This window comes from Balaenoptera ricei, chromosome 4, assembly GCF_028023285.1.
Source record: "Balaenoptera ricei isolate mBalRic1 chromosome 4, mBalRic1.hap2, whole genome shotgun sequence".
Classification (NCBI taxonomy): domain Eukaryota; kingdom Metazoa; phylum Chordata; class Mammalia; order Artiodactyla; family Balaenopteridae; genus Balaenoptera; species Balaenoptera ricei.
In genome coordinates this window covers 20,890,986-20,908,916 of record NC_082642.1, presented here as the reverse complement: position 1 = coordinate 20,908,916, position 17,931 = coordinate 20,890,986, and the positions used below count along the sequence as shown (strand labels likewise).

Below are 17,931 nucleotides of genomic sequence, written 5' to 3'. Positions count from 1 at the left end.
CAATTGTTTTAAATTCCTGATTATTCTCATTCTGGGTAATTTTCAATCTTTTTTCTCATGTATTGTGCAACAGATGTCCGAAATTACCAGTATTCTTTCATTATTTCTATAGCTTTTCTACATTGGCTTAAAACCTCTTTCTGTCTCAACATGTATTACACAATAACTAAAAAGGAGTGGTGTGGCTAACTGTGACCAGATTACTACCACAAAATATCATCTGCTTTGGGAATAGGCCTCAATTTCTTTACCTCTCCTGTCCAAACCAGGTCCCCTGCTTGGTTTTACATTTCTTGGTAACAGATCATCCTTAATTATCATATTTGCCACTGTGTAAGAAAGTTCCTATTCCACCTGAAGTATCCAAATATTACTCTGCGTCTGATTAGCACCAAACTGAGCACTGGTCAAATTCCCAATATAGGAGGAACAGTAGAAGATAGCAAGGACACTAGCCATTAGTGGTGAAATGCAGCAACAAAATAAAATACTATAGAAAAAATATAAATAAATTTCAGGCAATACTACACATCGGAATTAAAGTTTGAGTTTACTACTCAAAAGGAACAAAAGCACTGATACAAAATCACATTCAAGATGATAGTTTTTATTTTAATTTGTTCTGCAGTGAAACATTTGCTTTTACTGCATATACAAATGTGACAATAAAATTCCTTCAGACTTTCCCTTTTGCTATACGCTTTGTTTTGGGTTTTACTGAAATAACTTTGGGAATACTTTTATAGTAAATCATTCAAATTACTGAAACTTACTGTAAGTTCTACTTTTGCTGCATTTATTCTATAAAAAATTAAATAGTTTATAAGAGATACAGTTTGGTTAGCAGTTCTTACTAAAGTACAGTTCCAAAACTTACTTACTATTATTTCCAGTATAGACTGTGCTATGAGTTGTACTGTGTTCCTCAAAACTTCATATGCTGAAGTCTTAACTCCCAGAACCTCAAACCTTATTTGGAAATAGGGTTGTAGCAGTGTAATTAGTTAAGATGGGTTCCTACTGGAGTAGGATGGGCCCCAAATCAAATATGACTGTCTCCTTTTTATAATGGAGAAATTTAGAGACACACACACAGTGAGAAGGCCATGTGAAGATTAGAGTTATCTGCCAGTTCTAGCCTATACAACTGTGAGACAATAAATTTCTATTCTAAAGAAAAATCAGGGACTTCCCTGGTGGTGCAGTGGTTAAGAATCCGCCTGCCAATGCAGGGGACACGGATTCGAGCCCTGGTCTGGGAAGATCCCACATGCCGCGGAGCAACTAAGCCCATGTGCCACAACTACTAAAGCCGGTGCGCCTAGAGCACATGCTTCGCAACAAGAAAAGCCACTGCAATGAGAATCCCCGCTCTCCGCAACTAGATAAAGCCCGCGTGCAGCAACGAAGACCCCCCCAGTGCAGCCAAAAATAAATAAAATTAAAAAAAATAATTAAAAAAAAAGAAAAATCAGTTTGTGGTATATGCTACAGCAGCCCTAGAACTCCAATATAGCACAGACCATAATTTAATCATAAGTTTGTTGCTTCCTGCTGCCTGTTATAACCCATTATTTGTTGACAGCAATATATTTAGAGCACTGAGATATTATTCTTTCTTCAAGTTAAAATACAGACTAACACTGTACATCTAAAATTTAATTTCTGATTGGATGAATAAAAATGTTGCCTACTAAAAATCCAGTTTAAAATCTCTTTCAACACATGTATATGAAAATTTCACTGTAAAATTGGAACCAATCTTATTATTCACAGAAATGTCTCATACATCTACCAATACACAGTCTTTGGCTTTCTCCTGCAATGCATCTTTGCTGGCCCTTAGTTCTGATGTTAGTATTTACTGTGCTTTCTGGGCCCACAGCTTGATAATCTTTTAGAGTTATCTAATTCCCAGACCACCTTCTTTCTAAAGTAGGGTTGTTCTGTGTTTCTCTTCTGCCCTCAGACAGCACTCAGATAATCAATCACTGGCTGGAAGCAAATTCCAGTTTCATTTGAAAACTTTGAGATCAAATAATCTAACTTTAAAAAACAACTTTTAAAAATACACACAAACCTTTTTATAGAGAATAAAAACACATATGATATATTTACTACACATTTACAGAACATAAGAATCACAGTTACTGTGTACCTTACCTCTTTGCGTTTCTGAAGTAGTAACTCCAACCTTTCGTTGGCTCTCTTCCCAATCATTTTATTTCTCTCAGCCTCATATTGTCTCTGTGTATTATCCTGATGAATACTGAGGTTTAAGGCAACATTCACCAGAGCAGTCATGAGCTTCATGGCTATGAAATAAAGTAAGATTATAGTATTCACCTGTGAATCAGAATTTCATCCATAAGATTACAAATTTATAACAGAAATGGATGATGGAAGGAAACTAGTCAACTTCTATGTTTTACAATTTAGGCATAATTTAAATAAGAAAGACGAAAACTTATTTTATAGAAATAAAGTCACCATTTTAGTCTGTGACAATTTTCTCTGCCTCAGTGTCCCTATAAGCTTGGCTCATTAACATTCCCACTGAAAAACAGACTCATCCTGGGAGTTCCCTGGTGGTCCAGTGATTAAGACTTGGTGCTTTCACTGCCATGGCCCTGGGTTCAATCCCAGGTCAGGGAACTAAGATCCCAAAAGCTGCTCAGTGCAGCCAAAAAAAAAAAAAAACAACTCCAAAAAACCCAAAATGGACCCATCCTAATTATCAGCAGGAAGGATTTATGTAGTCTCTTCAACAACCCCTTTCCCTCACCTTCAAACATACACAACCTAAGTAAGAGCATACTAACCAAACCTTTTAGACCTTTCTTCTGGCCACCAATTCTGTGTATACAATTGCTTCCTTAATACCTTTACTTAGATGCATCAAAGGTGTCTTATTTGCTTACAATCAATTCATGACTTTTACTCCCAAAGATGGTCCTTTCCCTGTGTTCCTCACCTCAATGAATGGCATGACCTCTAATCCCTGAAAAATAGACTGAACCTACCAAAGTCATTAAATTCATTAAAAATATATTCTGTGAATTTCTGATCTGTTTCCCCAGTCACAGTGTTAACGTATTTTTAAACACTCACTTGTATTTGTAAATCTAATTAAATATTATCAAACTTCTCTTTCAAGTCCTCTGAGGAACAGGTATGACACAGACCTTAACCTTTTGTCTATTCATATTTATTTTCATCATTGAGATGATAAGAGTGTAGGGAATTCTGGTAAAGGAATAAAAGTTTGTGATGGTAAAATGATCTCACTTTTTTTTCATTTATTTATCTGCAAATACGAATGTTCAGTTATTAATGAGTGTTTTGGAAGAACCAATCTAAACATCTGCAAACATATACATAACTAAAGATGAGCATGCATTTCTTTTAAAACTTCTAAAATTTCCCTTTAATTACACATATAAACATGTATACATAATAGTGTAACTATATCTATCTATCTACACACACACACAATTTGTTATTCGGAAACTCTATCTACATTTTGGTCAAATCCACGTTACTAGCGATTGCTACTGCCCTCAAACCAAAATATAAGACAAAAATCCTAAAAACAAAATGTATTTAAGTTAGTGAGTAGTTAGAAATGCATTTAAATGAAAATGTTTCCCTTTTCCTGAGATACAGCATCTAAATATAATAAATTGAGAAATCTTCTTGTGTTTCAAAATATAGGCTAGTGATTTTACAGCATTTTACACATTGTCAGTAGAATACCTCTGAAGGTTAAAAGTACTTCTAAAATTAATCAGTATAAGAAAGGAGAATAGCTCAAAGGCAGAAGGGATCTGGTGTATTCAAATTGCCCAAGTCAGGGATAACAGATAACAGTTTAACAGAGCTTGTCCTAAGCATACAAAGTCATACCCAAATGGACCTTAATTCAGTTTATACTTCTAGATCTCTAAAATAAAATGACTTGAAGATCAAGGAGTTGGAAAGCATTAAAATTAACACCGACCCTGGCTGGAATTCACCAGCAGAAGCTCAAATACAAATTTTCTTGAACTTAATCATTTTTTGTCTTCAGCTATATATCTCCTTGGGAACCCAGATCCTATTGTGTAATCTCATTGTGTAATGACCCTCCTCCCATCCTAGGTATATATAAACAACAAAATATATCAACATACTAAAACAAAAAAAATGCAAAATGATCAATACATTTTCAGAAACATATTAGATGTGATAGAGCAGTATTTACTGAGATGTTTATGAACCTGTAAAATTTAAACTTCACTGAAATTTTCACTTTACATACTAACATATAAGCAAATAAACAGCTATTGAGGAGAGACTTCTAACTTAACGATATAGATACAACATGGGGATTGTGATAGGGATTATTGAGTCCACTGAAAAAAAGACTCATTCCTGCACAGAGTGAGCACTAATTAAGTTTTACTGGTATTACTAACAGAATTTTATAAATTTTATAAATCCAGTAATTCAGCCTGGTTTCTGTGATGTGGGCTTTGAAGTGCCTTCTCTTTGTCTACCAAGGAGAATACTTAATTTAGCCTTCACATTTTAACTGTTGGCTACAGAATGGCAAACTTGTTCTACTGCTGTGCTACTAAGAATGTGTTCTGCAAATATGTGCTGACCACAAATGGCTTGTTACCAGTTCATCAAAAGTATAAATTTGAAAGTAAGTTTTTAGAAATTTTTATAACAATCTGACAGAAGAATCTTATGTCTACTGAATCTAGTAATAAAATGACACTAAGATCATAATTTAAAAACTAGTCTTTCACCACAGAGAGTTCAAAAAACACTTAATTAGTGCTTCCTCATTCATTTACCAATCCATAAGTACCGAGCATTGTTTTGCGTACTAGAAGCACAAAAGTGAATGAGACAGAGTATCTGCTTCCATGATTTTTATCTTCTAGTGAGGAGAAAATAATGTATCAATAGATAATATACAAATGAAAAAATGTATCAGTTAAAGAAAAAAAAATATGGTTAAAAAAAGTAAAGTACGGTAAAGAGGACAGAGAGCAAACGGGGTGGCTAGGCCTCTCTGAAGAGCTCATATTTAAGCATGCATGAGGCAATGAGCATGATTATATGACAGAAAGTGTCCCAAGGAGAGGGAATAAAAAGTGCAAAGGTTATGAGGTAAACTGTTATGAGAGGGGACTCATAAAAGAGCAAGGTACTTAGTGTGGCTGAAGCACAGAAATAGGCAGAAGCAGGAGACAAGGTTGAGGAGGAAATCAAAAGGCCAGGTTGTAAGAGTTTTACTAGGATCTAGTTAGGACTCAAGAATTAAATCTAAATGAGATACGACCCACTGGAAATTTTGGTGTGGGTAAGAAATAGTCTGATTTATATTTTTAAATGCTATGTGAACAGACTATAGAAGAGTAAAAGTGGAAGAAGGGAGACCAAATAGAAGAACACTGAAAGAGAACTGAACATATTTTGCCAAAAGTTTACAATAATGATTCTCAAGTTTTTGGCCTTGAGCAACTCAGTAAAGCAATGCTAGCTTGGATTGAAGTGGTAGCAGTAGATGGAGAGAAAGTTAGATCTGAAATATATTTTCAAGGTAGAGCTAAAAGAATATGATAATACAGGAAATGAGAGAAATAGGAAAGGCAAGGGTAATTAGAACGTCTTGTGCTTATTAGTTATCTAAGCGGAGATGGTTAATAGATATACATCATCATAAAAATATTGGTTTTTAGAGCCATTAAACTGGATAGCATATCGATTCAATGGATGACTATTCAGCCACTAGAAAAAAATGAGGCATGATTTATATGCTGTAAAGAAAAGTCTGCCAATATACTTCTTGGTGGGAAAAAAAGGCAAGATGCCTGTCACTGTGTATATTATAATATCATTTACGCATGAAGAAGGAATGCATTATTTATTATTATGTGCCAGTCACTCTTCTAAGCTCTTCACACACACTTATTCATTTATACCTCACAACTCTATCAAGTTAAGTACTATAATTATTTCTTTTATACATAAGAGAAAACTGAGGTACAGATTGGCTAAGAGACTTGGCAATTACACAGCCAGTAACTGGCAGAGATAGAATTTGATTACAGCCGTCATGCTCCATAGTCTAAGTTTTTAACCACTATACCAAACTGCCTCTCACTGAATATGTATGTGCTATCATATTCATAAAATCTTTGGAAAGATATATAAGAAACAGGCAACTTTGGTTGCATTCAGAGAAGGGAATTTGATGGCTGAGAGCCATGGGTAGAACACTGACATTTCACCATATAACATTTTTAAATCTGGAATTTTAAATCATATGACAGCATTACTCTCTCACCATCATTATTTTTTTAAATTTATTTTATTTATTTATTTTTATACAGCAGGTTCTTATTAGTTATCTATCTATTTTATACATATTAGTGTATATACGTAAATCCCAATCTCCCAATTCATCCCACTGCCCCCCAACTTTCCCCCCTTGGTGTCCATTTGTTTGTTCTCTACATCTGTGTCTCTATTTCTGCCTTGCAAACCGGTTCATCTGTACCATTTTTCTAGATTCCACGTATATGCGTTAATATACGATATTTGTTTTGCTCTTTCTGACTTACTTCACTCTGTATGACAGTCTCTAGGTCCATCCACGTCTCTACAAATGACCCAATTTCGTTCATTTTTATGGCTGAGCAATATTCCATTGTATATATGTACCACAACTTCTTTATCCATTCGTCTGTTGATGGGCATTTAGGTTACTTCCATGACCTGGCTATTGTAAATAGTGCTGCAATGAACACTGGGGTGCATGTGTCTTTTTGAATTATGGTTTTCTCTGGGTATATGCCCAGTAGTGGGATTGCTAGGTCATATGGTAATTCTATTTTTAGGTTTTTAAGGAACCTCCATACAGTTCTCCATAGTGGCTGTATCAATTTATATTCCCACCAACAGTGCAAGAGGGTTCCCTTTTCTCCACACCCTCTCCAGCATTTGTTGTTTATAGATTTTCTGATGATGCCCATTCTAACTGGTGTGAGGTGATACCTCATTGTAGTTTTGATTTGCATTTCTCTAGTAATTAGTGATGTTGAGCAGCTTTTCATGTGCCGCTTGGCCATGTGTATGTCTTCTTTGGAGAGATGTCTATTTAGGTCTTCAGCCCATTTTTTGATTGGGTTGTTTTTCTTGTTTTTTTTTTTTTGGCAGTGTTGGGTCTTCCTTGTTGCATGCAGGCTTTCTCTAGTTGTGGCGCATGGGCTTCTTATTGCAGTGGCTTCTCTTGTTGCGGAGCACGGGCTCTAGGCGTGCGGGCTCAGTAGTTGTGGCTCACAGGCTCAGTAGTTGTGGCACACGGGCTTAGTTGCTCAAAGGCATGTGGGATCTTCCCGGACCAGGGCTTGAACCTCTGTTCCCTGCATTGGCAGGTGGATTCTTAAACACTGCGCCACCAGGGAAGTCCCAGGTTGTCTGTTTTTTAATACTGAGCTGCATGAGCTGTTTATATATTTTGGAGATTAACCCTTTGTCTGTTCATTTGTTTGCAAATATTTTCTCCCATTCTGAGGGTTGTCTTTTCATTTTGTTTATAGTTTCCTTTGCTGTGCAAAAGCTTTCAAGTTTCATTAGGCCCCATTTATTTATTTTTCTTTTTATTTCCATTACTCTAGGAGGTGGGTCAAAAAGATCTTGCTGTGATTTCACCACCATTATTTTTTAATAGAAATAATAAAAACATGGAATTGGTTTTCACTTTATTCACTGAGGAGTGAATAAAGATAGAAAAGATAAAAAGGTCTTTAGATTGAGTCTGAGATAATTCAGTATTTACAGTTTGGCTTTCTACAATCCACCAAAACAGTGCTTCAAGAAGGAAGAAGTAGTTATGTCTTTCAAGAGAGAAAGATGACAATGGAGCTGCCCAGTGCTTTCTGACACTAAGAAGGTAACTGCTGGCCTCAATAAGAGCAAAGGCAGTGAACAGGTAGATAGAAACCTGACTGGAGTGGGTTTAAAGAGAATAAGAAGAGAGTGAGTAGAGACAGTAAACAGAAATAATTCTTTGAGATTTGCTATAAAGAAAAGGAGAAAAATAGGACTGTAGCTAAGGAGCATGTGGAAACAAGGGAGGGTGTGATGGTCAGTCTTATGTGTCAACTTGGCTAGGCTACAGTATCCAGTTATTTAATCAAGCACTAATCCAGGTGTTACTGTGAAGGTATTTTGTAGATAAGATTAACATCTGTAAGTAAAGGAGACTACCTTCAATAATGTGGTGGCCTCATCCAATCAGCTGAATGCCTTAAGAGCAAAAACCGAGGTTTCCTAGAAAAGCAATTTCTGCCTCAAGACTGTACAAGTTTCCTGCCTAAGTTTCTAGCCTGCTGGCCTGCCCTACAGATTTTAAAACTGCCAGCTCCCAAACTGTGTGAGCCATTCACTAAAATAAATCTTCCTCTCCCCAAATATATATATCTTTGTGTGTGTATGTATGTATGCAAATAAGAAAGCAAGTAACTAAGTATATCTCCTGATGGTTCTGTGTTTCTGAAGAGCCCTAACTGATACAGAGTGTTTCTAAAAGATAAAGGCTGTTATAGCATATTAATATAATGATAAAGGGAATGGGGGAATTGAAGCAGGACAAAGAGAAAAAACACCCTGAAGAGTAAAGTTCTTGAGGCGGTGAACAGGAATTGGATCCACTGCACAAGGGCAAGGACTAACCTTAGATAGATAGCACTGTAATAAGAGAAAAAGCAGAGTATATGTGTACTGATGCACCTAGATAAGTAGGTTTAATCACTGAAGGATTCTCTTCTGTCTCTATAAAGCTAGCAAGATAATCAGCTAATTGTGAAGAAAAGAGGATAGCAGATGCTACAGGTTTGAGAAGGTGTGAAATAATCTTATAAGAAAGTAGGAATACCCATGGCATAGAATACTGTAAAAGGATTGCTAGGCAGCACTAAAGGTCCACTTGAGAGAAAAATGTAAAATGCCCAGCCATTATAACTATGTGTTGTTCTATAGCCACTTTCAGCTCCACTTGTGTAGGTATGGAACAGGTAGTAATATGAGGTTTTCCTAGGGGGTATAATGGAGGGCAAGGATGTTGAGGGTCCTTCATGAGAAGGACATGATTATAATAAATCTGGATAACAGAATCTAAGCTAGGAAAGTGGAGGCAGTGAGGACATCAAGAACACTAAAAAACAGAGTATCAAAGAATTTAAAGCCCCAATAGAAGAAAAACAATGTTGGAGCTGGGAACATATAAGACAAAAACTGTAACAAAAGAGATTATTGGCAAATGGGATGGTTAAAATTAAGATTATGGACACTGGCCCTTTTATTTACTATTCAACAATTTGCATTTATGTGTTCTTCAACATAAAAATGAAAACTAAAAAGCTGCCTTTATATTTAGTGATACCTACTATACTTTTGAAAACTATTATAAACCCTGGAAATATATATGATAATGGGACAAAACTAAATTTTAAAGAGAGGTATGATTATATTCCTTTTTTTTTTTTAAATTGAAGTATAGTTGACTTACAATGTTGTGTGAGTTTCTGGTGTACAGCAAAGTGATTCAGTTATACATATATACATATTTTTTTCATAATGGTTTATTACAGGACATTGAATATAGTTCCCTGTGCTATACAGTTCAACACTGTTATCTGTTTTATATATAGTAGTTGGTATCTGCAAATCCCAAACTCTTAATTTATCTCCCCCACCCCCTTTCCCCTTTGGTAACCATAAGTTTGTTTTCTATGTCTGAGTCTACTTCTGTTTTGTAAATAAGTTCATTTGTATCATATTTTAGATTCCACATATAAATGATATCATATGGCCTTTGTCTTTCTGACTTACTTCACTTAGTATGATAATCTCTAGGTCTACCCATGTTGCTGCAAATGGCATTACTTCATTATTTTTTATGGCTGAGTAGTATTCCATTGCAATTATGTTTCTCCTTTAGTTTTAAAAAACTTATTTAAAAAAACAAAAAGGCTTACAACAAACTTCCACTTTCCAAATAATAAACATTTAATCAATCCCTGTCTCTTAAAAACCCAACCAAAATAACGAGAAAACAATTTTCATCTTCAATAAATCCAGAAAATTACCTGCACCCCCAAACCACAATGTATCAATATATGTATATGGAGAGAGATCGCCAAATCCTAACCACTAGACCACCAGGGAATATATGTATATGGAAAGCAGATGGATGAAGCATGCAAATCAAACCAAATGGTTGAAAAAGCTTGACAACTATATCTAAAGAAATACAAAAAGAAAAACAATTTTGCTCTGTAGAACCCAAAAGCATTGAGGAATTGGAGAAGTATTGGTGTCCACAGAAGATGCAGTGAAATAAGGTCTGAAAATAGGAGCATTATTTCAAAGTTTGTATAGTAAGTAATTAAATCTCCACTCGAACCTAGGCAGTCAGGCAATTCCCCCAACATACACTCATCTTGGAAGTCCAGGAAGTTTATTCCCCGAAGAATATAAACCAGAGATTTGGACTCATCAGACACAGAGGAGGGATACAGGTGAAGTGCAGAGTGCCCTGGATGCTCCTTCACCCTGTGTAACTCCCAAATGGTGGACAGCAAACAGACTTAAGGAGATTGAAAGATCCTTCTGCAAAGAAGCTAAACTTCCCCAGGGAAAAATAATTAGCAATACCAAGAGTTTAGGGTCCACAGTGAAAATGGTATGTGGCCACAGGACCACCCTACAGTGATGCTCACCAAAGAGGCCAGAGCCATTGCCCCTCCCTGTCAAACACAACACACACACACACACACCCATGCCACCCCCCACCCCCACCCTCTCTGGCAATCAGCTCTTCAGTGTCTCATTGTCAGCAACGACTAGAAAGCCAATGAACAGATACTTAAGGAACGTTTCCAACATGAAAGACACTGATAAAAGCAGAGAATTGGAAAAGACGTCAGAGTAGGGTGTAAAAAAAAACTTCAGAGTAATAATTAACGTTGTCAAAGAGAGATAAAAGAAAATGTTACATCCATGAAACAATGTTAAAAAAAAAAGACTTGGAGAATGCAAAATAACTCTTAGAATATTTAAAATGATAATGAAAATTAAGCTCAATAAAGTTGAAGAAATACAAGAAAAGTGAACAAAAAGACTAAGGAATGGAAGCTAAAAGAGAAATAACAAGAAACTCAGGATTGATTCAACAGATTAACATCCAAGTAATATGTATTCTATAAAGAGTGCCCAGCATAATGAATGGGAAATTATATACACACATTAGGGTATATCACCATGATATTTCAGAAAATCAGGAACAAAAAGAACATAAAGTTTCCGAAGACAAGAAACAGGATCAGAATCAGAACTTTGAAACAGGATTGGACGTCTCAACAGCAATACTGGAAACAAGAGGAAAAATTCTGTAGAAAATTTTCAATAAGTTCTACATTGGTTCAATTAAATATAAGAATATAATAATTTTTCAGGCATGTAAAATCTCAAATATATACTTTTCCAATACTCTTTTTCTCAAGAAGCTATCAAAAAACATGCTATCCAAAAAGGAGAGAATAAATTTAAAAAAAAAACAAAAAAAAACAGGCAAGCCAGAGATAGGGGATTCAACAAAAGACAAAGGATCCAAATAATGGCAGAAAAGTTAAATAACTTAAAGGACATATAGATTTTAGAAAACAACGCAGCCTTATCAAACATAATCATAAAAAATTAAAAGTACAGAAAATGTACCCCACAAAATTGATTATAACATTCTATTATTTGTTTAAAAATAAAATAAAAAATCCTCATGTAAAAGGAAACACCAACATGTCATGACAAAATTAAGAAATGGTATGATTATGGCTAATTTTTATTTTTGTACTTTTCTCCTTTTCTGAATTCTTTGTAAGTTGTATATGTAATTTTATATGTACAGAAAATGTTTAAACATACAACATGGAAGTATTAATGAAAAATCTACAAGAAATTTTCTCAATTTCTCTGTCCTCTTTAGAGCCAAACCAAGCAAGCTCTGTCATTCTATCACAGTTATAACATCAGACACTTACTGAATAACTTGTATATGTGAAACATTTAACACAAATTATTTCATTTAAGCCTCACAACACTCCTATAAAATGGGACTATTAGTAGCAATACTATACAGATGAGGAAAGTGAGGCACCAAAGTTAAGTAACTTGTCCAAGGTCACCAAGTTGATACATAAAAGACATGATTATAAAATGATTTTAAAAATCATAATTTCTTTACAAAAACTAGCCCCCAAAAGAAAACTAATTTTCATACCTGATGATAGAAAGGAGATAAATCTATGAAAATGATACTTCTGTAACTAGAAAACGTAAAACATTACTCTAGATACCTATATTTACATTTGAAAGAGTAATTACATTTAAAAAGTTTACTGTATTTTATGTGTACAGTTATATGATATAGTGGCACTCACAAATTTGGTCAATTATTGGGCATTAATCTCATGAGAACACCAAAAGTCTACTACATACAAATTCTAGAAAGGTGAAAAAAGAGTGTTATATCTAGAGGAGCAACGAGAAACACAAAGGTATTAAAGTTAAAAAAAAAATGCACTGGTGAAAATACAAAGCAATGAGAAAGTAAAAATTTCTTTAATGAATAAAAGGAAAATAAAATATAAAGAAATTAAGGAAGAGAGATTATAGTCTGCCCTTTGATGATGCCAGATTGACCTAAAATTGTGAGGTTCTAACCATAGCAACCAGAAATACTCAGTCTGGTTAAGAGTTATAAAATACCTACTCAATTTAATAAATAGAATTTGGCATGTGAGAACCAAAAGATAAGTAAAAATGAGAGTGCATGCTGTTAGTTTTCTTAATAGCAGTTTCTGAAAGATCTGTTTATTTACTTGTTTGTTCTGATTTCCCCGTTTGCAATGTCTTCTACTACGAAAATAAGAGGTGTTCAATAAATTCTGAGGAAAAACAAACACGAGTGAAGGGAAACACTGCACACACTACTGGCTCTCACTGTCATTACAGAATAACAGCAGCAGTTTACTAAATGTCAGGCACTAGTTCAAGCTTTCTTAATTTCTTTTAATGAGGTAGCTATCATTATCTTTCCCACTTTGCATATGAAGAAAGTGAGGCCAAAAGGACTTGTCCAAATTGCCCAATTAGTAAAAGGCAGAAAGGGATATGTATTCAGACAGTCTGGTCCAGAACCCATTCTATGAACCCTATGTTATATGGTTTCAGCAACCGAAAGCCAAAGAAAAGACATCACTTTACTGAGGCAAGGTAATTTTCAGTCTGTGATGGGAGAACAAAGAAATTTCTTACAGCTTATCTCTTCTCAGAGTAAAAGTCCAGAGATGCTGACTTGGTAAAAAAATGTTAATCAACAACAAATCATATGTCAATATAAAATCAACCATTTACCAATATAATAATGTTAAACAATGAGATACAAAGAAATGTTTACTTCCCCAAGAATCTGAGGGTGACCTATTATTGTTAACTAGTGGTAAAGACCGGCCTCCCAGCATAATGAGGCCACCTGACTGTCATATGATGATCTTAACCACATTTTCTAATTTTTTCATAATTCACTTTAGAAAAAAATAGAACAGAATCAATCACCATGCTATTATTAATAAAATTTTGTAGTCTTAATCCCCTTTTGTTCAAATTAGCATTTTCACTTTAGAAGTGAGAGGTAGCCAGTATCAATCTATTTGTAACATAGAAAATTATGCAGGTGAGAAAATAGCAAAAAATAAAAAAGGTAAACCAACATTACTCATCTCGCCATCTAACAAAAATTTGAAGTCACCAACTTCTAAAGTATTGGCATACATTTTAAAAACAAATGCCTATGTATAATCTAACTATAAATCTAAAAATAGATCCTTTGAGAGTAGAATTATCTTTATAATACCAAACAACACAGTGGTAAAACAAAGGGAATCCTACTTGTTTTTGAGCTGGAGGAGGAAAATATTTTTTCATGAAAATTCCATGAAATTGCAGAAAGAAAATATGGCCAGCCTCAGATTATAAATCCACCAAAATAATAATGACAAAATACTACTTATATAAATTAAGTCCACAAACTATGTTCTAATACGTCTGAGATAGCTATTTAGAAAAGCAACAAAGGCACTTAATTCTGAAGATTAATCGGTAATGAAAACTTTACTACAGTGTAAAGCTTCTTTATTAAGATGAGTCAGACATATAGGAGAGTATGCTTTACAATTCCAATTAAAATAGAAAAAAATAAGGAAAATATAATACAAAATGTAATTGCTAACAGTCTGTTTCAATTTAATGGTAAAAAGAATTCCAAAAAGAAGGGAGAACACAGTTTACTGGAAAAATGAGACTACTTCTACCTGGAGAATAAACAAACCTGAAGAACTACAAAATGATGAAAAATTTTAGTAAAAATGTGGCAAAAGTATACAATTAAATGCAATGCATAAACACTGACAATTGGGACATATTATTAACTAATAACAAGAAAACGGGATATTTAGAAAATAGATTAAAAGTACTACTGATAAGACCACTCTGATGATTTATAAAGCTCTAAAACTTGTCTTGTCTGTACCCTACAAAACAACTAACCTGATTGTCTCTCTTCTTAGCTAAGATATAAGCAATGTCAAGGAGCATTTTATTCCAAAGCCGATAATCATATCTGGCCATAACTGCCTTGTAACTGTCCATGCACATAGTCTTTGAAGCAGAGGATTAAATGTTCCTGCCCATTTTATCTAGTCCCCAAGACTCGTCCTGAAAAGTGAATAAAAATGATTATCTTTTAAACTACCCCTCATACACATACCATAAAAGAAAAAAAGGGAGGGGGTACCAGAGAAGAGGGCAAAGATGAAGAGAAAATAATCCTTGAAAAGATGGATAATTATTATCCAGCCTGGAATTAAGTTCTCAGCAAGATCTCTGTGCTTTGTTGAAGGGTAGGTGACTGATGTCTCACTTTTTATGCAACTGAGCTTTGGAAGACATGATCATTAATGTACACAGAGAAATTACAGTAATATTTTGAAATAAATTTGAGAATAAGTTGAAAAATAGGTTAGCTTTTAAAAAGTAAGTATAAACATAATGTTGATCTCCTTCTATTTTTCTTGATTTCTGATTTTGAAAAGTAATTAACAAATACAAATAGGCTAGATGATATAAAAAATGCTTAGGAGAAAACCAAATGGCATTTATCAGGCAGTTTTAAAAGCTATCATGATCACAGGTAAATTGTGAGAAAAGAAAGACAGAAAGGCACTGGAAGGAGGAGGGAGCAACTCAACTCAAAAGAAATAGGAGGAAAGCCATAATTAAAATATGTTTAAGCATAGGTAAAATTAGCATGTATAGATTACCAAAGGGATAAATAAATATATGAAAAACAAGATAATAATAAAAGTCACTGAAAATGGGCCAATGGAAAGAAGAGCTGAAATGGACCATCATAAAGTCAGTAAAATACAGTAATATTTCATTTACATGGCAGTGAAGGACAAATGCAAATGAATTAAACTGCATTTTTCAGGAAATTGAAACGTTTTAAAACTCAAAATATTCTGTATATTTCTATAATATACTATTCCTTCTCTTGTGTTCGTAAGTAGAGTATGTGGCATATATTTAGTCTTTTATATAAAATGCACACAGGTTTCTGGATTAAAGAGAGGTAGCTGGCCCCTACAGAGAAGCCCCAGATTGCTCTGTATCTTGATATCTGTAAGCAAAATTTTTTTTTGTCTTTTTTGTTATAAATTACCGTTTCACAATTCTGTCAGCAGGACAGAATCTAACACTTGCCCTCCAGTCTAACACTTGCTTCTCTTTCTCTCTTGGCATTGGGAAACTAGATAATAACTGTTTATGGTAGTAATTTTGGCTATTCAGAAGTAACTTCTATCTTATGTTTAAGTTTTGTTTATTTCAAATCACTGCATTTACTATGCATCTGAAAACCAGCTAAACAGGAATTACTGTACATAGATAAAAGATGAAAAGTAAATAGAAAATATAAAAAAAAGAAAAAAAGCAAACATAAAGGGCAGAAGATTCTAAAAGTGATGAAATTAGAAAGAAAAATTGTATAGTATCAGATAACTTTTAAGTAATAAATAGTATATTTACAGTACCTTTTCAAAAAGTTACAACTGGGTACAAGATCTCTTTTTATTCCTAATAATGAGGAAGAGGATACTCTCAAAACAGAATAAAATGTGTTTGATGTTTGTTCTATATAGAAAAATTTTTCAACAATAAATTGTGTGATTTTACCTTTTTAAAATAGATAAAATTAAGTAAAAGATCTTCTTCTTTTCCCAGTGAGAAAAAGGACACCCTCAAAAGAATAACTGTGTGTCATATTTACTCCATATAGAACTGCAATTAAGGGAATACTGGACACTAATAATATGGATTAACCACACTTGAGTAAGGAAGGAAAAAGGAGTGGAAAAAAATATGGATGACTCTATATAAAATTATCACATTGGCTTTAGGCAACAGGTTAAACCAGAAAATGATAAAATTTCAAATCCAGGGTTTGCAATGTGTAGTCCCCAAAGTATCAGTGTCAGCATCAGCTAGAAACCTGTTAAACTCGGGGGCAAGGCCACGCAATCTGTTTCAGTAAGGCCTGGAGGTGATTCTGATGCATGCTAAAGTTTAAGAGTCAATGCATTCAATAAATTAGATAAATGAGAAATTTAAATTTAAATTCAAGATGAAATGCAATTAATTAAATTAAATCTCATTTTTTGTCATGGTAATGTGTAAGATGAATATAGCCAGAGTTATTGCTATTAAAAAGGATGTAATTTGGGAGTATTTAAATATATGTGTATGTACATACACACACACACTCTCTCTCTCTCTGTATTACAGGAGAAAAAGAACAATCATTTAGTCATTTTAGGTAAGCACAGTTAAAATCGTTGAGGAATTGAGAATGATGGCTAAATTAACAAAATTACCTTGTTACGGAAAAACAAGGGGAAAAAGAACATACTTGACTCAGAATTTGCCTAGATAATTCTAAAATAAAAGCAAAAGTGAAAACTATAATCTGTCAGTTCTTCAGGACTCAGCCTACCTATCTGAACTGATTTTAGAGACATTACATTTAGGTTATTACAGCACTAGGAATAGAAAAAATGCCAGCTAGGTCACAATTACCTATTACAATTGGATGGAACTGTATAAAAATACATATATATAAACAAAATTTACACATTTATGTATAATAACAATGAACTATGAAGCAATGTAATTAAGTAGAAAAAATACTATGAATTTGGAATTTCAACTATTATTCGGGTTTACCAAAGAACATGGCCTGGTGGACTCCTAAAATTTATTTGGTTATAAAATAAAAATGCAGGAAAACACATGTTCAGAAAGAGATTTGGTTAACATTCGCCAGAAAATTTCAATTTTCATTCTCAAGACTATCAAATGCCAGTTATCAAAATAGGCACACATTTTACTTAGAGAATACAAACCATTCATGTGAATTTTGGAGAAAACCTATATTTTTCAAGAGCAAAGTAATGAATTTAATATTTAATCTAAATGAAGCTTAACTAGAATAGAACATATTTAACAAAACTAAATTGAAAAGGAAATAAAATGTTGGTTACTTACCAGCAAGGGTACTTGTATGTCTAAAAGCTCTGACCTGGGAGTCTGACAAACCAGTCAAAAGGGAGATTACTGTGTCCATCATATACTCATCATAAATTATGCTATACTGACATTGTCGAATCAGGACTCCAATAAATTCACAAAAGTTTGAACGAAATTTTTTCCACTGAGGTCCAGGCATGGTAAGGGGGTAATCACCACTGTCCTAAAAGG

General features: G+C 34.0%; 1 protein-coding gene across 3 annotated transcripts in view; it reads right to left on the bottom strand.

Annotated features, from left to right (window-relative positions):
• Window positions 1-17,931, bottom strand: part of STAG1 (STAG1 cohesin complex component) — a 433,060-nt gene that overhangs the window by 148,116 nt on the left and 267,013 nt on the right. For all 3 annotated transcript variants that reach the window (XM_059920266.1, XM_059920267.1, XM_059920268.1), the window contains 2 exons: window positions 17,719-17,923; window positions 2,164-2,315 (listed from right to left, as the gene is read on the bottom strand). In XM_059920266.1, the coding sequence (XP_059776249.1) occupies window positions 2,164-2,315; window positions 17,719-17,923 (357 nt within the window). The remainder of the gene's footprint in view (window positions 1-2,163; window positions 2,316-17,718; window positions 17,924-17,931) is intronic.